Source organism: Drosophila ficusphila, unplaced genomic scaffold (assembly GCF_018152265.1).
Source record: "Drosophila ficusphila isolate 14025-0441.05 unplaced genomic scaffold, ASM1815226v1 contig_106, whole genome shotgun sequence".
Lineage (NCBI taxonomy): Eukaryota > Metazoa > Arthropoda > Insecta > Diptera > Drosophilidae > Drosophila > Drosophila ficusphila.
Genome location: NW_025063993.1, coordinates 6,858,713 through 6,883,227, shown reverse-complemented (window position 1 = coordinate 6,883,227; position 24,515 = coordinate 6,858,713). Strand labels below are relative to the sequence as shown.

General features: G+C 45.4%; 8 protein-coding genes across 12 annotated transcripts; 5 read left to right on the top strand and 3 right to left on the bottom strand.

Annotated features, from left to right (window-relative positions):
• The first annotated feature begins 83 nt into the window (after positions 1-83).
• On the top strand, positions 84-4,761 carry LOC108089049 (intraflagellar transport protein 122 homolog). Its single transcript, XM_017187157.2, has 12 exons — positions 84-260; positions 334-564; positions 862-2,316; positions 2,375-2,857; positions 3,056-3,197; positions 3,263-3,395; positions 3,454-3,601; positions 3,664-3,864; positions 3,928-4,048; positions 4,108-4,264; positions 4,318-4,595; positions 4,648-4,761. Exons 1-12 carry the CDS (start codon positions 196-198, stop codon positions 4,741-4,743), a joined length of 3,510 nt encoding a protein of 1,169 aa, XP_017042646.1. The 5' UTR covers positions 84-195; the 3' UTR covers positions 4,744-4,761.
• LOC108089050 (NADPH-dependent diflavin oxidoreductase 1) lies at positions 4,746-6,631 on the bottom strand. Its single transcript, XM_017187158.1, has one exon. It carries the CDS (start codon positions 6,566-6,568, stop codon positions 4,820-4,822), a length of 1,749 nt encoding a protein of 582 aa, XP_017042647.1. The 5' UTR covers positions 6,569-6,631; the 3' UTR covers positions 4,746-4,819.
• A 630-nt stretch (positions 6,632-7,261) lies between these two features.
• On the top strand, positions 7,262-10,173 carry LOC108089007. Its single transcript, XM_017187083.1, has 3 exons — positions 7,262-7,339; positions 8,050-8,458; positions 8,517-10,173. The coding sequence occupies exons 2-3, from the start codon at positions 8,053-8,055 to the stop codon at positions 10,091-10,093; spliced, it is 1,983 nt and encodes a 660-aa protein (XP_017042572.1). The 5' UTR covers positions 7,262-7,339; positions 8,050-8,052; the 3' UTR covers positions 10,094-10,173.
• On the top strand, positions 7,335-8,010 carry LOC108089008 (tRNA 2'-phosphotransferase 1). The gene has a single exon (XM_017187084.1). The coding sequence runs from the start codon at positions 7,362-7,364 to the stop codon at positions 7,986-7,988; it is 627 nt and encodes a 208-aa protein (XP_017042573.1). The 5' UTR covers positions 7,335-7,361; the 3' UTR covers positions 7,989-8,010.
• LOC108089006 lies at positions 10,154-17,484 on the bottom strand. Of its 4 annotated transcripts, none has more exons than XM_017187081.2 (6): positions 17,102-17,484; positions 15,891-16,147; positions 13,506-13,565; positions 12,814-13,174; positions 12,088-12,707; positions 10,154-11,911 (listed from the first exon to the last, which is right to left on the bottom strand). In XM_017187081.2, exons 4-6 carry the CDS (start codon positions 13,085-13,087, stop codon positions 10,682-10,684), a joined length of 2,124 nt encoding a protein of 707 aa, XP_017042570.1. In that variant the 5' UTR covers positions 13,088-13,174; positions 13,506-13,565; positions 15,891-16,147; positions 17,102-17,484; the 3' UTR covers positions 10,154-10,681. The 4 variants fall into 4 exon arrangements, with proteins under 4 accessions (XP_017042570.1, XP_017042568.1, XP_017042571.1 ...); XM_017187079.2 differs by having other exon boundaries at positions 12,790-13,174; positions 17,102-17,483; XM_017187082.2 differs by having other exon boundaries at positions 12,088-12,662; positions 17,102-17,483.
• Positions 17,485-17,652: 168 nt separating this feature from the next.
• On the top strand, positions 17,653-21,657 carry LOC108089005 (putative ATP-dependent RNA helicase BoYb). Of its 2 annotated transcripts, none has more exons than XM_017187078.1 (3): positions 17,653-17,696; positions 17,762-18,045; positions 18,299-21,657. In XM_017187078.1, the coding sequence occupies exon 3, from the start codon at positions 18,308-18,310 to the stop codon at positions 21,581-21,583; it is 3,276 nt and encodes a 1,091-aa protein (XP_017042567.1). In that variant the 5' UTR covers positions 17,653-17,696; positions 17,762-18,045; positions 18,299-18,307; the 3' UTR covers positions 21,584-21,657. The 2 variants fall into 2 exon arrangements, with proteins under 2 accessions (XP_017042567.1, XP_017042566.1); XM_017187077.1 differs by having other exon boundaries at positions 17,762-18,231.
• Positions 21,658-22,256: 599 nt separating this feature from the next.
• LOC108088955 (serine protease 1) lies at positions 22,257-23,039 on the top strand. The gene has a single exon (XM_017186975.1). The coding sequence runs from the start codon at positions 22,257-22,259 to the stop codon at positions 23,037-23,039; it is 783 nt and encodes a 260-aa protein (XP_017042464.1).
• A 617-nt stretch (positions 23,040-23,656) lies between these two features.
• On the bottom strand, positions 23,657-24,482 carry LOC108088950 (serine protease 1). The gene has a single exon (XM_017186971.2). The coding sequence runs from the start codon at positions 24,480-24,482 to the stop codon at positions 23,697-23,699; it is 786 nt and encodes a 261-aa protein (XP_017042460.1). The 3' UTR covers positions 23,657-23,696.
• Between the last annotated feature and the right edge of the window lie 33 nt (positions 24,483-24,515).

The following is a 24,515-nucleotide window of genomic DNA, read 5'->3' as shown; positions in this document are numbered from 1 at the left end:
TTTTTTTTTCTACCGGTCTATGACCGGTATTCAATGCCCAAAACAATCGGAAAATCTGGCCAAAGTACCATCCCTAGGCAAGACGCGAACTTTTGTTATGGGTTTGGTTGCCATGGAATCTATGTGTAAACAACGCACCTGCATTTAGGAATTTTTACGAACTATGCAAGACTAACCTTTTCGGTTTGTGCAATAATGAGGGGCGTTTTAAAATGGCTGGAACGCATCGAGTTTCCCAACAGCAAAGAAAACGAGATAAGGTAAAGCTTTCTTCATTTACCAAAAGCGACAACCTGTTGCTCCATAACGGTAATCGAAAACCCCTTTTTCCAGTGTCCACAATGTTTGCTATGCTCCCGATGGCAGCCAATTGGTGGTGGCTGCGGGAGACCGGCTGCTAATCTACGATCCCAACGATGGGTCCTTGCTTAACACCTTGAAGGCTCACAAGGATACGGTCAACTGTGTGGCTTACTCAAGGGATGGCAAGCGATTTGCCAGCGGAGCCTCCGACAAAATGGTCATCGTGTGGTCACCGCAGCTTGAAGGATTGCTTAAGTATTCGTAAGTACACGGAAAGAAAATATATAAATTAAAGCTCGAATCAAAGATACTAGAGTGCCTATTAAACAAAGCCAACTATTTTGCTTAAACAAATCTAGTTTTAAATTAAATCTATATTATTTAAACCTATTGAGCTAATTACCTAACGAATTAGTTGTAAAATATAGTTAGTTAGTTAGTTATAAATATTTAAGTTTTTTATTTTTCACACGTACATATGGCTTTGATTAACAACCATATGCAATTTTTTTAAGAGTAAACAAAACTAAATTATTTTTAAATCAATATATTTTGCAGTCATGGCGACTCCATTCAATGCATGAGCTTTAATCCCGTCTCGCATCACCTGGCCTCGTGTTCCTTGTCGGATTTTGCTTTTTGGTCTGCGGATCAGAAAGCAGTGCAAAAGTACAAGATATCCGCCCGAGTGAATGGCTGCTCCTGGACAAACGATGGGCAGTATCTGATCCTGGGCCTGGCCAATGGCACCATTTCCATAAGGAACAAGTTGGGCGAAGAAAAGGGCCGCATAGATCGACCAGGTGGACCCAACAGCAATGTCTTCAGTGTCCAGTGCTGTCCGGCAAGTGGTCCCGGCAGTGTGGATACCATTGGCGTGGTAGACTGGAGTCAGACGCTGTCTTTTCACACATTGAGTGGCCAGATGATTGGCAAGGAGCGAACCCTAGGCTTTGATCCCTTGTGCCTGCAGTACTTTCCCAACGGCGAGTTCTGCTTGGTTGGCGGCTGCACCGGAGGCCTGCATTTCTTCACCAGGGAGGGCATTCGATTGGGTACACTGGGCGATAGCTTCGACACCTGGATTTGGACAGTAGCTCTGCATCCGAATGGCCAATCCTACACCATCGGCTGCCAGGATGGAACATTGGCGTGCTTCAACATAGCTTCGAGCACTGTGCACGCTTTATACAGAGAGCGATATGCCTTTCGGGAGAATATGTGCGATGTGATCATTCAGCACTTGATTTCAGGCCAAAAAGTGCGGATTAAATGTCGGGACTTGGTGCAGAAAATAGCCATCTATAGGAATCGACTGGCGGTTCAGCTGCCGGAGCGAGTGGTCCTTTACGAGTTGAGCTCTGGAGAAGATCAACCCATGCACTATAAAGTGCGCGAGAAAATCCAGCAAAAGTTCGACTGCAGTTTGCTAGTGGTCTGCGGGCGCCACATAGTCCTCTGCCAGGAGAAGCGCCTGCAATGTTTGGATTTCCTGGGTGTCCTGCAGCGCGAGTGGATCATGGACTCGTTTATACGATACATCAAGGTCACCGGCGGGCCTGTCGGAAGGGAAGGATTAATGGTGGGCCTGAAAAATGGTCAGGTTTTCAGGATTTTTCTAAACAACTCTCTGCCCCTGCTGATAACCACTGCTGTATCCGCAGTACGCTGTCTGGATATCAATTCTAAGCGAAGCAAGATCGCCGTTGTGGATGATGTTGGTCGTCTGGTGGTGCGTGACATAATCAACGATACGATTTTGTACCAAGATACGGGTGTAAACAGCGTTACATGGAACACTCATCTGGATTCAATGCTCTGCTATACACATACTACGGGAGGATTGAGTGTTAGAGTTGGGAATCTCCCGCCGAGGGCACCCCAAAACATGCATGGCGTGGTGGTGGGACTTTGTGGAGCCACAGCCTTTTGTTTACGGGGAAATATTATGCACAATACGCCATTGGCTTTGGGTTCCACCATGTGGCAGTTTATCGAAGCCGGATTGTTTGAGTAAGTTATACTCTCTTTCATTTCGGTGATCAATAATTAATTATAACTTTTATTTCAGGGAGGCTTACCAGGTTGCCTGTTTGGGTGTAACCACCAGTGATTGGGAGGGACTAGCTCAATCTGCTTTGGAGGCACTCCATATCAACATTGCCCGCGATGCCTACGTTAAAGTAAGGAACCTTCCGTGGCTCAAACTAATCGGTGAGCTGCGAGATCAGCAGCAGAGATCAGCTGTTCCCAAGGAAGTGCTCCTGGCGGAGAACTGCGCCTTCGCCGGAAAGTTCAAGGAAGCAGCTCGTCTGTTTCTCAAATGTGGGCAGTCATCAAGGGCTCTTGAGATGTACACAGATCTACGGATGTTCGATCTGGCCCAGGAGTACATCAAAGATGGCACCGCGCAGGAGAAGAAGGAATTGGTACGCAAGCGAGCGGAGTGGGCCTATTCGGTTAAGGAGCCGCGTGCCGCCGCCGAACTTTTACTTTCTGCTGGAGAAAACCAGAAAGCTATAGACATTGTTGCTGAGCAGGGTTGGGCTGATGTGTAGGTTGATTCTCGATTTTTATTTCGAATAATTTATATCAGTGTTTCCCAAACTTTTCGGGACCGCGACCCACCTACACAAAAAATTGCAAGATCTATATGACAATTAGTACCCAGCAAAAATCTACCCGCGACCCACCAGTGGGTCGCGACCCACACTTTGGGAAATACTGATTTATATGAATATCCGTTTTACAGGCTTTTTGATATCGGGCGTAGATTGAGTCTTTCGGAGCGAGATGCCCTGGAGTCGGTAGCCCAAAATCTGAAGACTCTCAAAGCTCTTCCTTTGGCTGCTGAGATTTTCAAGAAGCTAGGTGATGAGGCTCAAGTTGTTCAGGTACATATAAACCCTTAAATTTCGATTATTTTATTTTACTTAATAATGTTAAAATGTTAATACAGCTTCACATCGAGGTACGTGACTGGCCAGAGGCTTTTCGTCTGGCAGAGTCTTTGCCAGAGCTCCTGCCCACAGTGCACTACCAACATGGTCAGTGGCTGGCCGAAACGGATCAATTTATTGAAGCACATCAGGGTAAATAATATTATTACTATACAACATTTTGTACCGAATAAAAAATTTGTTTATTTAGCTTACTTAAAAGCTGGACGCACCAAGGAAGCCAATCGTTTGCTAAAGCAGCTGAGCAACACGGCCATCGTAGAGGAGCGCTATTTGGATGCCAGCTACTTTTATTGGCTGTTGGCCAAGCAATATTTGGATGTTTATCATGGCAAGGAGTATGTTACACACTCTTTTAAGCATAAACGTTTATGTAATATTAATGTTTTTTCTGTCTCAGTGAACAAAATCCAATTGATCACCACCTGACGGAGTACAAAAATCACTTACGTATTGCCAAGGTCTATTATGCCTACAGCGTCATATACTCCTATATGAAGGAACCGTTCACAACCCATTCCCCAGTTAGTCTTTTTAACGTTAGCCGATTTATTCTCAACGAAGTGGAGCACAAAGGTGTGCCCAAAGGTGTGAGCATGTTGTAAGTTACAAGAAAAAACTGGAAACAAAAAGATATTAATCTAAAATTAATTCTTGCTTTCAGTTCGGTTCTTTTTGCACTGGCCAAGCAGGCCAAGTTCCTGCAGGCCAACAAATTGTGCCTTCTTATCAACAAACGTTTGCAGTCTCTAAAGCCACCAGCTGGAGTCCAAGAGCAGATTGATGTAAGTAATAGTACTTTTTTTTTTGCTCAGATTTTTTAATTCAAAGTATATATTTTCAGCTCAATTTTCTTAACAGCAAGGCTTGCAAAAGCGGCTTCAACGACCCTGAAGAGTTGTTGCCCCTTTGCTACAAGTGTTCCAACTACAGTCAACATTTGAATAGCAATTGCTGTCCTACCTGCAGGCAGGATTACATTTTCTCTTTTGTTTCATTTGGTAAGAAACCAAGGCCTTCTTGTAACTTTATTTCAATTTAATTTACCTTTTAGAAATACTACCGTTAGTACAATTTTATCCAGAAGTGGATATCTCAGATGCCGAAGCCGAGCGTTTGCTGCTGGCTCCTGCAAAACACGCCGAGGATTCGGATCCATTTAACGAGGATGTGGCCAGTGGCTTGCCCTTAAGCCTGGATCGCAACGGCCTGCGTGCCATAGATCCTAACCATGTGCTGATCCTCAAACGGAGAGGAAAGAACGTGCGGAATGTTTATTATCGCAATATATTGCCTGATCTGCAGGTGACATATTGCCCCCAATGTCTGCTGGTAAGTTTAAAACCCAATCCTATAACCAGTTTTATAACAAATCATTTTTTAGCTGTTCTATGCCGAGGACTTTGAGTTGCAGGTTCTGCAGAAGGGTTACTGTCCTTTTTGTCACACGTCCTCTGAAAAGTTATTGGAAGACTTTTGAAGTGGCCTTAGAGTTCAACAATATAATTTCCGTCCAAAACTGTACAAATAGGAACTATTCACAAATAAAGTAGATATTACGCCCAGGTTTCCTCCTGATATCGTCGCTGTTTGATCATCAAATCCACATAATCCGCATCGCCACCGAGAATCTCGACAAAGGCCTCCCTAACAGACTTTGGCATATTGTTAGAGTTCCCCGCTACGTAGATAAATGCATTTTGGTCTTGTATCAGTTTTGCCAGGTGTTCACCGTTCTGTGTGATTAGATGCTGGACATAGACCTTGTGATCCTGGTCCCTCGAGAAGGCAATGTACGTTTCCACTTGGTTGGTTTCAGTCCAGCTGGAAAAGTCCTTTTCAAAATGGAAATCGGCAGTCTTATTTCGGCAGCCAAAAAATACAACCATAGGGCCAATGGATGAACCCTTTGATTTAGCATGCAATCGGTTTTGGATTATACTACGGAAAGGAGCAATGCCGGTGCCAGGACCGACCATTATAAGTGGTGTGCTCAAATCCTTTGGCCAAGTCATCGTTCCTTTTTTGACCAATCCACGAAGCTCTGATTGCGGTTGCAGATTTTTTAGCCAATTAGAGCATAAGCCCAGGCGAGGCGTATGCATAATTGTCTTGTACTCCACTACAGCCACCAGTAAATCGAGAGTAGGAGAAGACGCATCCGATGCAATGGAAAAACTACGAGGTTGGATCAGAGGCATCATTTCAAAGAGCTGTTGTATAGTTAAACTGGAGGTAGCATGTCGGAAATCTTCCAGAACTTCCAGTAGTTTTCTTCGGGGTCTGTTCACGTAAGCCACCAGGTCATCTATACCCTCGGCGGAGCAGAATTCCATTAGCTTCTCCTTTTCCATTTCATCATTGCAGTTTTGTCCAAGCACCTCAAGGAATCGTTGCCGCGGCTTGGCACTTAAATCCCAAACAAATTTGGCCGCTTGCTGGAGGCTTAAAGGAATGGAGTAGGCTTTGGGAAGGGGCATATCCGGATGGGCACTGGTTATTTCCACCACAGTGTTTTCATCAAAGTTCAGTTTATGCTCGCGGATCAGATCAAAGAATGCTTTAACAGCTTCATCGCTGTTTTGAGGCTGAACGTCGAGCACATCGCCGGGTTCCCAACTGAGATCTTCATTTTGACTTTGAAGCAGCAGGAAACGAACGTCCTGAAAGTGATTGTCCGCTGTAGTTCTTTGGTTTTCCTGGACTTTGAGTAGCTTTGGGGTTTGCTTTTGGGTCCAGTGGAGGGATTCCGAAGGAGTAATTTGTGAGTCTCTAGGAAGCTCTGTTACCAACCACTTTCCTAATGTTTGGTTACTGTCCGACACTTTGCTTTCATCCAGTCCAGAGACGCCCTTCAGTGCCGTCCATAGATCCTTCGTCCAGGCAAGCGAAACGCCCAAATGTCCATAGTCATGCTGATCATCGCACAGCCCCACTGGACACACGGATGTAGCGCCCAGATTCTGCAGCCTCTTGCTCAGTTTCTTGGCGGCATAGTTAAACTTTGGGTAGCTAGAATCGCCGAGGCCAAGACAGGCGAACTGCATACCTTGAAGGGATTGGGCGGGCAAACTGCGCTTGAGCAGAAACCGCCAGGCCAGTTTCATGTTGTCCGGCTCCACTCCATCGCCGGTGGTGGCCACTACAAACACCACGAGGCGCTCATCGATCAGTTTGGACACATCGAACTCATCGAAGGGCAGCACCGGGCCCTGGAAACCCCGTTGGTGTGACTCCCTCCAGATCTGCTCCGCCACATCCTGAGCAGTGCCCGTTTGACTCCCATAGAGAACCAACAACCGCATATTCTAGAAATTTTGATCTAATTTTGAATTGCAAATAAATTTCTTTTATTAGTGTGACCACGGATGCAGTGACGCAATATTCCTTTTATTCCCAGGGAATGTCGTTCGAGCAAGAAGAAGCATCAGGTAACCGTGATTTAAAATTTAAAATTAGAAACATGATTATTTAATTTATTAAGAGCGAGAGAGAGGGAGAGCACTGCATGAGAGAGAAAGAGCGTATGAGAACGATTTTGTGTGGAAGCCCGAGAGAGATCATGTGTTAAAAAAGAGAGTGCCAAGAAAACAATATAATTAATTACTTAATTAGAGAGAAAAATATACGGTGAGCGTGAGAGAGATAGAGTGAGACGCTGAGCTTTGAAATCAAAGAGAGTAGAATGTATTTAAGCGCGTACTGCTCTCCCATGCATGTCAGTCAGCCATTTCAATCGCGCGGTGAATGGTCACATTTCAAACTCGCGCGCGCTTCTAAGTCACGGTTTTTTAAAAATGTGTCGATGATGACCCCTTATAACTGAAAAGTGCATACCAAGTAAAATCAACAATTTTAAACGTGCAAGGAATGTTCGGAAGGAAAAATTTATTAGTAGGGCTAATAAAAGTAAATAGTAGCCCGCCCAGGTATGTTACAACTTATTTTACGATTATTTTATAGCACGTAAGTGGAAATGCGTTGTTTTCGCATCAGGTTATTAGTTCGTTCGGATCTGGAAACGGCCACACTACTTAAAATTGTTTTGGTGCCCACGCAAATTGTTTTGCAAAAACGTAAGTTATTTTTGTGGATGTAATGCCCCCCAGACGGGAAGTCGATGTGCAGTTAAGCAAGAAGTTATCCTGGTTGCTGCGGCACGGTGCAAAAACAGAGGGAATTCCAATTCGCGAAGATGGTTTTGTTAGTGTCTCCGATCTGCAGGAGCACCCGCGATACAGATCTCTTACCTTAGAAAAACTGCAGGAAATTACATCTGCGGATGCCAAGCAACGATATACCCTTCGCTGGAATCCAGATCGTGGGGTCCATGAGATTCGCGCCAATCAGGGGCACTCGCTGGCGGTGGTTGAGAGCGAGACTGGCGGTCTGGAGAGGATCACTCAATTGGAACAGATTCCCCTGGCTGTCCATGGCACCTACCGACGTCATTGGGAAGCGATAAGGACCCAAGGTCTAAATAGAATGAAGCGCAACCATGTGCACTTCGCTAGCAGCGATAAAACCAGTTGCGTCTTAAGTGGATTCCGTAGTGATTGCCAGATTTTGATATATCTAAATGTAGAAAAGATTCTAGCGGATGGTATACCCATCTTTCGCTCCAGCAATAATGTAATACTCTGCCCTGGAATCAGTGGCCTCATACCTAAATCGTATTTTCTACGTGTAGTGGACAGAAAATCAGGGCAGGCACTCACTTACTGATAATTTTCTCTTAAATAAACCTGGCTGTCGAGCGAGCATTAACTAAAACGTGTTTTTGCAGAAAATGCCGGCCCCCGCCACGGAAGTTGCACGCCCGCGGGGGGATGACGCAGATAATTTGGTTCTTTGTATGGTATGTGCCGCTCCCTTCCAAAGTATGCAGGACTGTTTGGCTCATGAACTGCTAAAGCATGCCAGCAAGCCGCAAAAGCAACTGCGCCAGCGATTGAACGCCATCACCAAGTTGTTCACTAGCGCACAAACCCAATCCGAGCGCAATGAGCTGCGGGAAGAGCTTGAAAAGTCTGCACCCGGTGGCCACCTGCGCACGGTATTGAATTTCTACGCTAGTGATCTCCGGAAGATGGAAATCTGCTTCGGTCATGTGCGTAATTGCATAGAAAAGGAGATGAAGGGCAGGGTTAGGGTGTTTCCCTTCGGCTCCCTGGTCACTGGTTTGGCCTTAAAGGGTAAGTGGTATTCGGCAACAGAGAGAGAGGCACCTAATCCGTGTCTTTTACTCTTTAGAAAGCGATATAGATTTGTACCTGCAGCCCTGCGGTGAGCAGCCTCCCTTGGTCCACAAGCAGCTATACAACAAGGTCTCATACTTTTTGCGGCGCTCCAAGTGCTTTGCGGATATTTACACAATTCGTCACGCACGTGTGCCCATCATTCGATGCAAACATCAGCTAACAGGACTCAACATAGACATCAATATTTCCAATCCAAATAGCACATACAATTCTCGGTTTGTGGGCGAACTGATGTTCCGCGATGAGCGCCTCCGCGATCTGAGCCTTTTCCTGAAAATTTGGGCTAAGAAACTTAAATTGATTGTCCATGGCAGCATGTCTAGCTATTGCCTGGTCACCATGATCATCGTAAGCTTGCAAGTTCATCAACTGCTGCCCTCCGTGAAGCAGCTGCAGTCGCTTTGCCCACCGATTAATATTTCCGGTGTTAACTACGCCTATAGTTTGGACCTCTCATCGCCGATTCCAGCACGGATGACCACGTTGGAGCTAATCAAAAATTTCTTCGTCTACTACAGCACTGTGAACTTTGAAAAGTGTGTACTTAGTCCGTTCCTGGGCGGTTGCCTGGACAAGGAGACTACGCTGGGCACGCCAGGCGGATTTCCCGAGTACGACGAGCAAATGCAACTGATGCACGACGCAACAGGTGAGCCGCCGGAAGCTTTTCAGCTGTATAGGGCCATGTGCGTGCAGGATCCCTTCGAGTTGCAGCACAACGTGGCCAAGTCAGTGGCTCCATCGAGTCTGTGTTATTTCAGACAATGCCTAGTACTGGCAGCTCAAGCATGCTGCGATCGGGAATTAATTTCGCAGCCACAGAAGCTATATGACTACCTATTGTTTGGCTTGGCCGATAAACTGGTGTCTGACAGATTGGTAGCGGATAAAAAAGCTGAGAGGATCACACCACGAAAGCAGCAAAAAATAGAAGTTGTCCAAACAAAACAACCGATCGCTGAGTCGCCCACAGAAACCAAAGTCGATGTGGTCGGACTGTATAATGCGCCGCCCATCGTGCGATCACACGTGATTACACCGAGTACCAACGATCTTAAGTGCTTGCGATCGGTAGTGATGGTCCACAATAAAACGGACGAGGTCCGAACGATTTACTACTACTGGTTGGCCTGCTACGTGGACACCATCAAGGATGTGCTAACAAAACTCTACGCTTTGGATATCGAGTTGAAGGAGTCCGAGGAGCCGGGGTACTACAAGTGGCTCATCAGCACCTCGTACGACACTTGGACAGGTCGCTCTTTTCACCGGGGAGCTGGTCAGTCGTTCTTTGCGCACCAACTGCAGCAAACCATTGAGTTTACAAAAACGCGAGTGAGTGATCCACAATACGCTGTCGATCTGCGTGGTTTCATCTCGCTGCTGGCCAGCGAGGATTACAAGGAGCTGCGCCTGGATGTCCAGCCACTATCCGGCGATCTCCTCGGACTTCAGCGCAATAGTCCGTTGACTAAGCTTTTCAAAGCGTTCAAGAATCTGCTGGGCAACTACAGCTTCAAGGAGAAGGCTAGCACGTGGGAGTTCTGCGCCAAATCCGACCTTAACTGACAACTTTACTACACGTAATCTCATTCGTATTTAATATTTAGATTTTAATGCCAAATTAAATAGATGTTTCAAGTACTGGACATTTTATTTTTAACAGAATTATTTTTGAAGTATAACATCATAACTTATATCCCTATAAGTTTAACACATATATCAAATCATAAGTGTAACAATTAGTTGTTAACCGACTAACTATACATAAAGACATGACTTAACTAATTATTGGCTAAAGACTCTTTGAGCTGGGAGAGTAAATTATTTACAAGGATAGCAACTAAGCCTAAACATGGAATATACAAAGTGTTTCTCAAACTTCTATAGATCTTTAAATAATAATTAAGGTATTAATAAGTGTTTAATAAACTGAGTTGTATTCTCTTTTGATGTGATAATATGTGGACTCCTTTCCTTGATTTCAGAGAACCAAATTAATATTTTTAAACCCCCAGAAGCTTAAGTTTCAGGCAGAGAGAGAGAGAGAAAGGGAAGATATGCCTATAGTGTAAGTTTAAGATAATTGTTGTACTATCAGATCCTAATCTGAGTAACGGCACTTGGGCACTAGCCTTAGTTCTAAATCTACTGCTTCTATCCCTTCTTTTTCCGGCAGTAACAATACTTTTTGGCAGCGAAATCACTCATGCAATCCGCCTCGCCACTGTAGACGTTCAATCTGCTCACGGATCCCGTCACCTTTACGGAGTCATCCGTGTGATTGTGCCGCAAGGTGGCTTCGTACTGGGCCTTGTTCGGCGACGTGACGAAGATCAGTCGATAGGTGTGCACCTCCTCCGGATCGAGGGCATTCTGATGCGCCCGGAACGCGGATTTGATGCTGTGCAGGGAGAGCGGTACGCACAGCTTGGCGAAGGTTCCGTTCCGGAACTCGGCCACGTAGGTGTTCAGATAGCTCACCACTCGCTTGCCGAGCATCCGCGATTCCTTGGAGCTGCTCGAGATCGTGTCGTACTCCCAGCAAGTGCACCAGTGATCCGCGATGCCCACATCGGCGCAGCTTCTCAGCGGTGAAACGGGATGCAGCAGGCTCTGGCACTGCGGACAATCGGGAGCCGGTCCCAGGGATTCCATGTCAGTGCGGCCAGACAGCGAGAGTATGTGCTTCATGGTCAGATGGAGATCGTAGGGCGTGGTCAAACGGTTCCTGTTCAACTGGAGGCCACGCACAAACTCCGGATGCGAGCGACGCAGGTGGTGCGGCAACCAAATGAAGATGGCCGGCAGACGTTCCTCCAAGTGACCAGACCAGGTGGCCCGCGTCGGTCCAAAGCGCATGCCATGATCGCTGAAGAACACCACCACGCTGTTGTCCATCGTGCCCTGGCGCACCAGTTTCCGCAGATACTCCGCCATATAGTCATCCATGCTGCTCGTCTGCGAGATATCACTGTGGCTGTGCGTGTTTGTCCAGAAGAAGCCGAAGTATGTGTCGTTCAGGTATCTTCTGGTGAACTCCAACCCGTAGTCGTAGACATGCTCCGCCGCCGTTTCGTAGCCGAGGCAGTGCACCAGACCGTTGACCGTCGTGTGATCCAGCTGCGTTTCGGCAGCGGAGAGATACGGTCGCAAGTAGTAATCCGCCGGCGGATTCTTGAAGCCCTTCTTCAGGTAGTTGAACGTGTTGATCTTCACTGCATCTTCTGCGTAGGCCGTGACATATCCCTTCTGCTGGAACAGCTTCCAAACGTAGTTGCACTTGTCCAGGCCACCGACCACGAAGGGCGAGCACGCCTGCATCGCGTTGTGCAGATTGTAGCCGGTGGCCACTGCCATGATGTTCGGGAATGTATTGTCGTCCACCTGATCAGAGGGAGGAGATCTATGAGTGGTTGATTCCAACAAATATCTCTTTACTAAACCGAACTCAACCTTTTAGATTATGTTATACGATATACACCACAGTTTTACAAAGCGTAAGGTGATGTTAATACTTTTTTTAATTGGAAATTCTTTTTGGGGTCTCTATCTTATCTTACCTTATTGTAACCCGCCAGCTCGAACCATCCGTTGTCGTACAGATACTGGGCGGTTTTCGGCATGGCCCGGATGAGATTCACCCGGGAAATACTATCGATGCCGAGCATCAAAACGCTTGGAGGTCGTTTTCGGGGTTCATCCTCTTTCCTCGCATCCTCTTCAGCTGCCTGTTGGAGTCTCTGCTGCACTGCCTCCTTGACGGGAATGGTGGCATGCCCATTAATGTAGATCTGCCGTCCGCCGGAATCGCACTTCACGATGATGGCCTCTGCTGAATTGGGCAGTTCTACGCTCTTCTTGAACGTTTGGCACTTGGTGTTTTTCACCTTCATTTCGTTGACCCGCTGGATCTCCATATAGCAGCAGTGGAGGTGATTGTTCGCCGGATATCGACTGAAGGCATCTCCATCGATGCTGAGGAGATACTTTTGGGACTTCTCGAGGAACTTCACCTGCGTTAGGGGCGGCAGCTTCTGACAGGCCTTGTATTTGATTCGCTTGAAGTGGCGCATCACCTCGTTCTTGTAGGGATCCACCTCCATGATCCGGCAGGAGTTGCTATACACCAGGAAGCCTTTCGGCACAAACGGAATACTCTCATTATGTGTGTCGGGATCAACTGTGCAAACACAAACGGAACGTAGGGAGAGGAAAGGAAATCATAAAGGTGGGCATGCAAAACAAAACGTGGAGAAACGCACATCTAGTTACCAACGTGGACTCACCATCCATCACAGTGGACTGATGCTGGACCGTGATGTAGTTGTCCGAGTGGAGGACGTCCAGATCGAGGACATTCGCCCACTCGGGTCGCCCGATCAGGAAGTAGCAGAACAGGAAGGACACCAGCAACCAGAACACCGATTTCCGGCTCACCGGAAGCGTCCGATGCTGGATGGCATGGAGGACTCCTCCTCCGCTCCGTCGGGTCATTTGTACTTCCAGCTCCTCCGTCTCTGTGAGGTCGGATGGCTCCAGCAGAAGGCGTTTCTCTGCCATGTCATTTAACCTCTCGGCTGTTCATAGTCATAGATTAGGTTTATACTTAGTTAGTCCGAAGCAATTCAATTGATTTAAATGGGACAACTGAAAATTTAATTTACCAAAATTAAAACTGATTAAAGTGATTAAATGCGTTTCTGGTATTTTGGGGTAGGTAATGGACATTTATAGAAAAGGCTGCTTTATTGTAAGGGCTACAAAAAGCTATAACAAAATATTTCTAGTTATTGCTGAGGTTTTTTATGGCCTGAAAATATCTATCCAGGTTTAGAGTAACTTTAAAAAACAAGTGAACTAATTATGCTTTATCAACTGAAAGAATTTTAACCTTTTAAAACAGTTTTTATGACTAACGTAAAGTAAAATGGAAATAAGTCATTAATTATAAAGTTTTGTGTGTAAACAGAGTTCTTACCTTTGAATTGCTTATTGCAGTGGTTCTTAGTTTATTGTTGTATTATTGTCTATTCCGCAACTGAAATTGAAAGCACATCGGTAAGAAGCAGTTGACAAATGCAAATGTTTTTTGATAGCTTATTTTTTGCTCACTTTAAAGGTCAGTTAACGTCGTGTTTTGCACTCTTTCACAGGGTAAATTAAATTTTTTAACAGAATAATAAAATAACAGAATACAATTTTCAGCAAAATTATTTGACATGTCACAGATGAATTTTATTTAAAAAATTTGTAACCTTTGTTTTAAAGTTTTCTTTATTAAAATTGTACCTAACTATTAGAAAAAAACTATATTTAACAATTTTCGATTGAACTGCAAGTGTACATAAACTTTTCTTTGCCGATGTTGATTTCCTGTCTCGTTTTTCTTTATACACAACGAACAAATAAAGTGCATAACTTGCAAAAGTGAATTTGATAGGTCGGATGAGATTCTTATTGTCAATTCGCGGAAAAATAAATTTCCACGCTGATTTTTATAAAAAGTCTTTTATGTTTTTTGTTTTTGTTACGTTTAGATTATTGGCACTGATTGATTACGACATTTACCTTGCCAACGATTTTTAATACACAATTTTTATATATATAGTTTATGTTCAATAGAATTTTTGTCTACATATATATTTATTTTTAGACTTGTAGGTTCTAACATTTAACAAATATTTGCGATTTACCGACAGGTTTCACACGTTGGTTTTCGGGTCAATAAACGATAGTTTATTGCACACAAGCAAATAGTTTTTCTATTTAAGTCCATCGATCATATTTAAAGCGAGGGGATTTTCTTTACTTATTAAATGCTTGACGACAAAGTGTTTCTTAGCCAAACCAAGTGCATTTATAAATAACATTCGATTTGGCCAACCTTGGCAGGGCCCATTGAAGAGGTCGACGGGGTTCTTTTTATTTTGAGTTTAATTAATGCAACGACTGCCAAATTAAATTGTACCGGCGTTTTGCTTATTGTTTTTTCAGCGGTCCGAACACGATGACGGCAATTTCGCGAATGAGACGGAACCAAACGTAGAAATAGGTATTGGGGGTCTCTGGGAATCTGAATGGGGGAAAACAGATGCTGGTGATGGATCTTCGCCTCGCCGGCATTTTTTCATCGATCACGACGCCGTTCGAGGGTCATTAGTTTTCACTTTTTGCATTTTCGTGTAACCAACATTGATTAGATTTTTGTTGTGTAAGTTGACCACACGTTTTCACAGATGTGTAAAAATAATTATACGATTTTACTACCTAGTAATGGGGGATCAAAGGTAGATCAGCATAGGGCAAACTCTTGTAAGCATTCGAAAATTATTTTTTTGTCTAAAGATTTTTACGAAACAATCTTGTTAGTTTCTTTAAATATTTATAATTATGTAAAACTGATTTGTAGGTTCTAAAACAGAGAAAAGTAAATAATAAATACTTGGGTCTGGGGACCGAGATATGCGGGTTGCGATAGGCACAGTCGCCCCCATTTTTGTGTATGCTTCAAAACGAGATATCCACTAAAATTGTATTGTTCATAAACAGGAAGCCAGGGATAAAATGTCTTGCTGGCTAAAGAGCGAACCAAAAATCTATTCATGCAAATATAAAGGCAACGAAAGTGAATTTGAAGGCAGAATATCCGATTTCCATGATGCCCCATTTTTTTTGAATATTTATAGCAGAGGCGTCGTTGTATTTAGCGGTCCTAATCTAATTGAATTGAATTGCTCGATTTGAGCGGCTTAGTAGGGTGATAATGAATTAGCGGGGAATCGACAAAGTCTGTCATTTCAAAGTGACAACGTTTTGGCGTGGCTTTTCATGAATAGCCATGCATCTAGATAATGCATTGAATTTTAATGGCAAATGCACTTGAGGGAGCCGCTTGAAAAGGCAGTATATATAAAAGATATAATGATGGAAATTCAGCTGGGGGAATGTTTGAAGGCTGGGGGTTCCGGTGCAGGATACTCAACGGATGTGTGAGAGTGTGTCGAGGACACTTTGCGGTGGTAAAAACAACACACACTCGTGTATGTGTATTTACATATATATATATATGGCTATACCCCGGAGGGTTTAGGGGGCGGTGGGCGGTGGACGGTGTACTATGTCAAGTTCCATTGAAGCGAACTGCTTCTGTTGCAGCGTCAGCGTAAAATTGCAATCGTTTTGTCGAGCACATCGCCTACAGATACAGATACAACTGCCAGATACACAGATACAAAAGGACGCACACGGATACACACACATCGACACGCGAGAGCAGTACAAACTTTTCCGAACAATCTGGGAATTTGTGAACACCCAGCTTGCGCCAGGATGAATCGCCAGGAATTTTTGGACCACTACTCACTTGGACTCATCACCACAATCACTTTCCGATTGATTGCAGCAAATAGCCAAATATTTGCACTCCGATTTGCAATTCCTCCACACGAACGGACGATGCGCGATTGCGACACAGGTCCTTGCCAACGAGAAGGATAATAGGAGACGACTGAGCGGCTGTTCAACTGCCAGCGAACGGAGACCTCGGACGAGTGACGACGAACCGCTGCCGATGTGAGATTTTTTTACACCCTCTCTGGGCGGCAACAACACGCTGAAACACTGAAAGAAATTTTCAGTTTAAAGCATTTAAACGGTCTTGTGAATTTGTGTTTAGTGAATATGTAGGTAAATAATTATTTCACCTAAGTTAATAATATGTATAAATATGAAATTTAACCCCAAGTTTAATACATTTTTTGTAGAAGGTTTTTTGATAAATTTGCAACATGGTTAATGTTTCATACTATATATCATATAGTGTTTAAGATTTTCACAATAAAACTTTTAAAAACTATTTGGCTTCCATATGTTTTTTGATAGAAAAATAAAATAACATAATTTAAGATAACATTAAAGAGTTACCACATTGTGTTGCTAACGATATTGATAACAACTCCATATCTCTGGCATGGAGGAAACAACATATATTGTATGTGTGTCGAGTGAATTAAATTAATTTTCAATCCAACAAATGTAAAGAGATGTTTGATTTTGGGGACAATTAAAAATAATTCTTAGAAGTGCTTGACAGCAAACACTATCTTTAGGTCTTGTGGAATTCCCAGAAAACATGAAGGTTAATTTATAAAAAAGGCTGATTAGCTTTGAGTTAAGAAAGTGGTAATACTTTTGTTTGTAAAAATTTTATAAACTACAAATAATTTTTTTTTTTTTCAAATTTTTGGTAAGTAAAAAGTTTTTGTAAAATTTTGAGACACCTTTCCTTAAAGAGTTTGCATACCGCAGGAGATTTCGTTGGCACGCCCTAAGTAATTTTAAAGTGACTGATACAGGGAAAATATCGATCTATTTTCGAGTGATGTCATGTGTGAACAAGGTTTATAACGCCCAATGTAGTAGCTTTATTGTTTTATGATTACTTGACTTTAAAATGTATAATTTCTTCAAGTGCAATTACAACAGAAACACGCGATGCGTTGCACATTCGCAAGTGGCGCCTGAAAGCATGCAATGTTTATTTGCCAATTGCCCGATGCACAGTTTGACACTCACTGAGTTTGCGCAGTTCGTCGCTTTGGAGCCACTTTTGGCACGTGCTGCGTCGGTATTTTGCACGCTCTCCCTTTAAGTTTCCTCGCCCAGCCCCCAGTAACCAGCCATCAGCCCCTCCCCCCTCTACCACACACACTTGTTGGATCCAGGCGAAAAAATTTTGGGGGCTAGTGGGTGGTTGGAATTTTTGCCAAGTGTCTTTGTTTAGCCGCAGGCAAGGTCGCCACAACTTAAAGCTTTAGCAAAACAAAGGAGAAAACAATGTATGGAAAGTAGCAAAATAAAATCAGATAAGACTCTTGATTAAATTTGGTTTTAAACATAGTGTTTAGATTAAATATTGAACTGCAGATTTTTTTATGAGCCACATTTTAAGGATTTAAATCCATTATAAATTATAAATAAACACAATTTACACCACGATAACTTTTTTCTATTGTTGACAACTGACGAGGTACCGAATAAGGAACTACAATAAATATCGACCTTGAAAAAAAAAAAACGGTATATTTTCAGTCAGCTGATAAATACTCGGATGTCGTTCGGTAAACAAAAAAACATTTTTAATGAGAAGTTCCCACCTTAATTTCTTATTGTAAAAATATTTATTACTTTTACCAAATAATAATATTAGTGCAAAGTCTGATTTCTAATACATAGGTTAAAATATGATTGACGGATGGTCGGATAGAATGTACAGATTGGAAAATTGACGTCTGGAGGGATGGACGGATTGACGGATGACCGGATAGACGAAATGCTGGATGAACGGTATCCGGTTCCCTGTTCTTTCAACAAACAATAAAACAAGCTGCTAATCTTTAAATAATTATAATGGTTAATTGGTTATAATGGTTAATTGGTTATAATGGTTAATTGGTTATAATGGTTAATCTTATCTTTAAATGAAACTTTACTGACGTTCACAGGCGATTCGCTGATAAGTACGATTTTATTAATATTTATAGGTATCATAACACTAAATCTGACTATTCTAAAAACTCTTAAATTTGCGTATCACTTCTTTTGATACTGTATACACATTTTAAAGCTTAATCAATTAGCGGTTGGGTTCTTTTTCAGTGGTGATATAGCCGACGAGTGGGTTATAAATATGTACATATGTATATGTATGTAAAATTAGAATAGCTTATAAAATGCAAGCGCTGCCAACTTAACTACGTTTTCGATTTCCAGTCCTCCAAAATGGGATGTATTTGCGATGACAAACTGTCGAAAATAATGGACAACTTTAAAGACACCTGGGAGAGGATCACCAACAGCAGCACTGCCAGCGGGGAGGGTATCAACTACGAGGGAGTCGACTGTGTACTGCGACCACTAAAGGGAACCATCTGCTCCGAGTATGTGGTGGCGCACGGAAGGTACCCTCTGCGTCCCGTCCGCAATTTCGGCGAGGTCTGCCTGCTGCCGCACATCCTGGAATCGATGCATAAGCTGGGCCTGAACAAACTGCTCCGCCTGCAGAGCTACACTTGGCCGCATTTGGTCAAAGGAGCGGGCAGAGGGGCGATGATCGTTGGGTCTCCATGCTGTGGGCGCACGTTATCGTACTTACCAGTCGTTTGCCATGCTGTTTGCGAGGACCTTAAGGAGAACACTAACCCTCTCGGGTTTCTAGAGACAGGGGCCTGGCAACCTGATGAGTACGGCCCCAGAGCCTTGATTGTGGTCCCCGATTTGCAGCGCGTTCTCCAGGTGAGCGCCCTGTGCCACGCCCTGCTGCGCAATACAAAGAAGGAGGATTGGTTCACACTCACCCTTAATGTATCCACGACCAAGAGCTCGGAGTTCTTCCTGAGGCTCCTCAACGGAGTGGGCTGCCTGGTGGCCACTCCTGCGCAGCTGGCCTGGTTCTGGCAGGAGCATCCCGGCCTGATGCGCTTTCCACGCCTCCGGTTTCTAGTTTATGACGACGTGGACCTGATGTCCGAAGAGCAGCTAACTGGTGCACAACAGGTTATTCAGGAGATTCTTCCCCTCACAAACCACCCGCAGGTGGTGATGGTTTCCCAGCAGTACAGACCCAAGCTAATGGCCGAATTGAAAGCAGTTAACGATGACCCGGCTCTTGTGTTCGGTGACATCCTGGAGGCAGCTCTATACGGCGGAACTCGCATACGGATTTCCATTTCCTGCTCTTCGGCCAAAAGCAGGGCGGTGGTCAAAACGCTACAGCAGTGTCCGCCGAAAGATTTCCGCACGGTGATCTTCTGCACCAATGACACGGACATTCAGCACCTAGCGGTGGCTCTGGAGGATCAGGGCTACGACTGCCTACGCTACTTCCAGACCTCGGGAGTGACGGTGCACGAGAGGGTGCTGAGCTGGCAGGCAAATAACTGCGGCGCGATCCTGCTGTGCTCCGATAGCTGCCCGGAGCTGATCATCCGGGACGCGCACACCTTGATCCACTACAGCATGAGCAGATCGTGGAGCCAGTTCAAACTGAGGCACCTCGTGCTGTCCGAGAACCTAAGCAACCACCTCGCTTCCTCGGCAAGTCCCTTAAAAAGGCAACTGCAATCGCTGGTGCTCCTCGACGACAACAATCACCGGGAACTGCCACGTCTTGTGGACTTTCTTCAGGTCCACCAAGTGGTGGACCCCGCCGTGTTGGCGGTGGCCAAGCGCGTGAGGCAGGAGATGGACAATGCCAATAACGAAAAGGTGACCCTCTGCAGCCAGATCCTAACGGTGGGCAAATGCTATAAGCCCGTCTGCAAGGATCGCCATCACTTATCGGCTTCGGACAGGTGTCCGGATTATATGCCCGCGTCCGGAGACGTCAAGCTCCAATTGGTCCAGGTCTACTCGCCAACACACTTTTGTGTCCGGCTACTGGAGCACATGCCTCCAAACGGCACCTGGCAGCTGCTGCCCAATGCTGCAGTGCAGCAAATGCGCATGCAGTTAGTGCAGGAGCAGGATCCCCGACGCCACTGGCCTCCGGTGGTCGGGGACATCTGCATGTACCACAGCAAGTTCACCAAGGAAAGGGTTCGCGTGCTGAAAGTAGCGACCATAGAAAACCTTCAAGTGGTCCAATCCGATTTGTCGGTGGAGGTTCAAGGCCTGGATGTGGACACGCGCATCACCGTCACCACTTGTGGCCAACTCTTCGACTGCCCGGAGGCAGTGCAGCGGGAGCCGCCGTTGGCCTGTGATCTCCGGCTTTTCGGCCTGGTGCCTCATTCTGGGGAGCGCAGCTGGACCGCAGAGAGTAAGCGGGATGTCAGGTACATGCTGTCTCAGTTGCCCAAGGATCACTTCCTTCAGGCCAAAATCGAGTTCGCCGCCGCTGGCACTCTCTTCGTTCGGGATCTGGTGGCCATCGTGTTCGCCAACCAAATCAAGCTGCATCTGCGGTATTTGTGTCTCGCAAAGAAGCTGATAGACATCAGCTTGGCCAAAAGATGTGTGCAAGCGACCGAAGGGATTAGGGATTTCTTCAAGGAGGTGTTAATTGATGTTAAAGAAGAAGAAAACCTGCTAGAGGAGAATGAGGTGAAAAATAAGTTGAAGGAAGAGTGCCTAGCACTGTGCACGTTGCAGAGCAAGCCCGTCTTGAGTGGCAGATGTCAACGACTGGTGAAGTTGGCTCTCGAGATGGGCAGGGAGAACGATTTACAGCGGATACAGCGCGGAGCCGGGTCTGGAATTGGAGAGGAGCTCTCTGATAAGATGACGAACCTCTCCGTCAGGAGAAAGGAAAACACCGGGGCTAACTCCGAGAATAATCAGGTGGCCCATCTGTACGAGTGTGTGAGGAAGTGCGCCCTCCTTCAGCTGGAAGATAAGAAGGAGCAGCCAAAAGAATCCGATCAAAACTCCAACGATCCAGTTGAATTTCTCAAGCAGGTCTTGAGCACTAAGACCCGTAGTATCAAACGGAAACCCAAGAAGAATAATAGGGCAAGTGCTGGCAAACCAGCTAAAGAACTATCTAACCATTTCCAGATGGAGATTGAACTACCACTCAATGTTGTACGTCCGCCGGTGACCTACTATCAGACCATTAGTACGTTGGAGCTGCAGGTGTTCCTACCAGACGATGATCAAGAGTACAGTTGTTTCCTGCAGGAACCACAGATATTCTTCAGGGGTACCTCCAAGTCCTCGAATCTGATACAGCAGTTCGTTCTGACTCTGGAGTTTCCTTGCAGGAGTCTGCGCCATTACATCCGCGGGCGCACGGTGTATATTAGCGCCACTAAGGAGATAGCTCGCTACTGTCCATTGGCCTTCGGCGAGTACCGCTTCCTCAAGCCCAACTACGATATGATTAATAAGGTTGATGACCACCAGCAGAAGGCAAAGTCCCGATTGATTCGCTTCCTGCAGGATTTAGGTTATGCGAAGCCAAAAGCCAGATCGCAGGAAGCGAGCGAGGAAAGTGAGGACGAAGAGCCTAACCTGGTTGGAGTCGAGTGCGGGGACAACCGTATTTTATACGACTAATAAAGGGGAAAAAATGAAATATTTTAAGATTAGATATTCTAGATGTAGATATTTTATAACCCTTGCAGAGGGTATTATAATTTTAGTCAGATGTAAGCGTCGCACTGAAGAAGACACATCCAACATCATAAAGTATATACAAATGAATGTATTGCACCATTCACTAATTTATAAAGCCATAGATAAAGAGACATAACAACATAGCAAAATACCGTTCTTTAACGTTTTGTCAAGTGTCTTAAATTTCATAAAAATCGGACCATTATAATATGTAATCTATTTAAAATGAATGTAACTTCGTTTTTTTTTTTTATCACATAACCATGATTTTTTATATATAGTTTTAAAACGACTCCTGTAATAAAAAAGAATGAGCATGATTTTTGTAACATTGAGTTTTCTCTTGAATTACAAACTAGACTTTTGTTAACATCGGAAGATAATTCATTAAACTGCCATAGAAAAAATTTCTTTCTTGTTTTGTTTATAATTTGAGAAGGCGCCATTCATAATCTTTCTGGTTGCTTGTTCTTGGGCCATATATTAACAATTTGTTCACTATCCGACGATTTGGCGGTGATTATATATGACCCAGACTTGGTCATTTCCGCAGATACGATCCAGGTATAAATGCGCGGTGGGCGGACACCAAACTCCAAGTTGTTTCAGCAACATGAAAGTGTTCGTAGCTATTTTGGCCTTGGCCGTGGCCTCGGCCTCCGCTGCCGCCATGCCGGGATTCTCTGCAAGGACCAACACCAAGGACATCCAGGGTCGCATCACCAACGGCTACCCGGCGGAGGAGGGCAAGGCTCCCTACACCGTGGGCCTGGGCTTCAGCGGCGGCTGGTGGTGCGGTGGCTCCATCATCGCCCACGACTGGGTGCTCACCGCCGAGCACTGCATCGGAGACGCCGGCTCCGTGACCGTCTACTTCGGCGCCACCTGGCGCACCAACGCCCAGTTCACCCACACCGTTGGCAACGGCAACTTCATCAAGCACGGATCCGCCGACATCGCTCTGATCCGCATCCCGCACGTGGACTTCTGGCACATGGTCAACAAGGTGGAGCTGCCGAGCTACAACGATCGCTACAACGACTACAACGAGTGGTGGGCAGTGGCCTGCGGCTGGGGAGGCACCTACGACGGAAGCCCCCTGCCCGACTACATGCAGTGCGTGGACCTTCAGATCATCCACAACTCCGAGTGCTCCGGATACTACGGAACCGCCACTGTGGGCGATAACATCATCTGCGTGCGCACTCCCGATGGCAAGTCCACCTGCGGTGGCGACTCCGGTGGCCCCTTGGTCACCCATGACGGCACCAAGCTCGTGGGAGTGACCAACTTTGGATCCGTCGCCGGCTGCCAGTCGGGTGCTCCTGCTGGATTCCAGCGTGTCACCTACCACCTGGACTGGATCCGCGACCACACCGGTGTTGCCTACTACTAAATCCATGGAAAAATGAAGCCATTAATTGAATAAAAAGTTTTGAATTGCAAATTAAAGGGGTAAAATTTTATTTTGAATGGCTCAGGTAACCTATTTTTTTGAATGGAGCAAAAATTATCTTATATTAATAACCTGTTATGTATTAACATCAAACAATTCATACTGACTAATAGTAAAGTCATTAAACATTTTTTTTTAAGAAGAAGAACAAACATATTGCTGATTTCTTCAAAGGTAAAGTCAGTTATTCTTGAAAACACTTTTTCCAAAAAAATAAAAAAAACATTTTTGGGTTTAATAAACAGTAAGCGAACAATATTATTTAAGTTTGTAAAACAATTATATTTCTTTTTCATTAAATCCCTCACTTTACTTATATTTTTCTTTAGGTGAATAGCCATCTAGTTATAAAGTCCATAAAAAGATTGGTTTCTATCTGTTCTGATAATGTTTAAACTGTGCTAAGTTCCATTGCAAAGTTAGAATTGCATGATTTAAATAACGTATAATTCTCATTCTGCATTAATGGTAGGTACATAATATGCATTTTTATACCCAAAAGATTGCAAAGTCACTTTAAATACTTCCCCTTCAGTGTAGTAAAAAATAACATAAAATTTGCGCTTCAAATTGATTTATTTAGTAGTTCGTCAAAGATTAGTAGTAGGCCACTCCGGTGTGGTCGCGGATCCAGTCCAGGTGGTAGGTCACACGCTGGAAGCCAGCGGGGTGACCGGCCTGGCAACCGGCGGAGGACACCCAGTTGGTGACTCCCACCAGCTTGCCGCCGTCGTGGGTGACCAGGGGACCGCCGGAGTCTCCGCCGCAGGTTCCCTTGCCGTCGACCACGCGGATGCAGATGATGTTGTCGCCCACGGTGCCGGTTCCGTAGTAGCTGGCGCACTCGCTGTTGTGGATGATCTGGAGGTCGGCGCACTGCATGTAGTCGGGCAGGGGGCTTCCGTCGTAGGTGCCTCCCCAGCCGCAGGCCACTGCCCACCACTCGTTGTAGTCGTTGTAGCGATCGTTGTAGCTCGGCAGCTCCACCTTGTTGACCATGTGCCAGAAGTCGACGTGCGGGATGCGGATCAGAGCGATGTCGGCGGATCCGTGCTTGATGAAGTTGCCGTTGCCAACGGTGTGGGTGAACTGGGCGTTGGTGCGCCAGGTGGCGCCGAAGTAGACGGTCACAGAGCCGGCGTCTCCGATGCAGTGCTCGGCGGTGAGGACCCAGTCGTTGGCGATGATGGAGCCACCGCACCACCAGCCGCCGCTGAAGCCCAGGCCCACGGTGTAGGGAGCCTTGCCCTCCTCCGCCGGGTAGCCGTTGGTGATGCGACCCTCGATCCGCTTCACCTTCGGAATGTCCTTGGGGCGGATGACGGTCTCGTAGGCCGAGGCGGAGGCCACAGCCAAAGCCAGAATAGTAATGAACACCTTCATGTTGCAGAAACAACTTGGACTTGAATGGTTCCA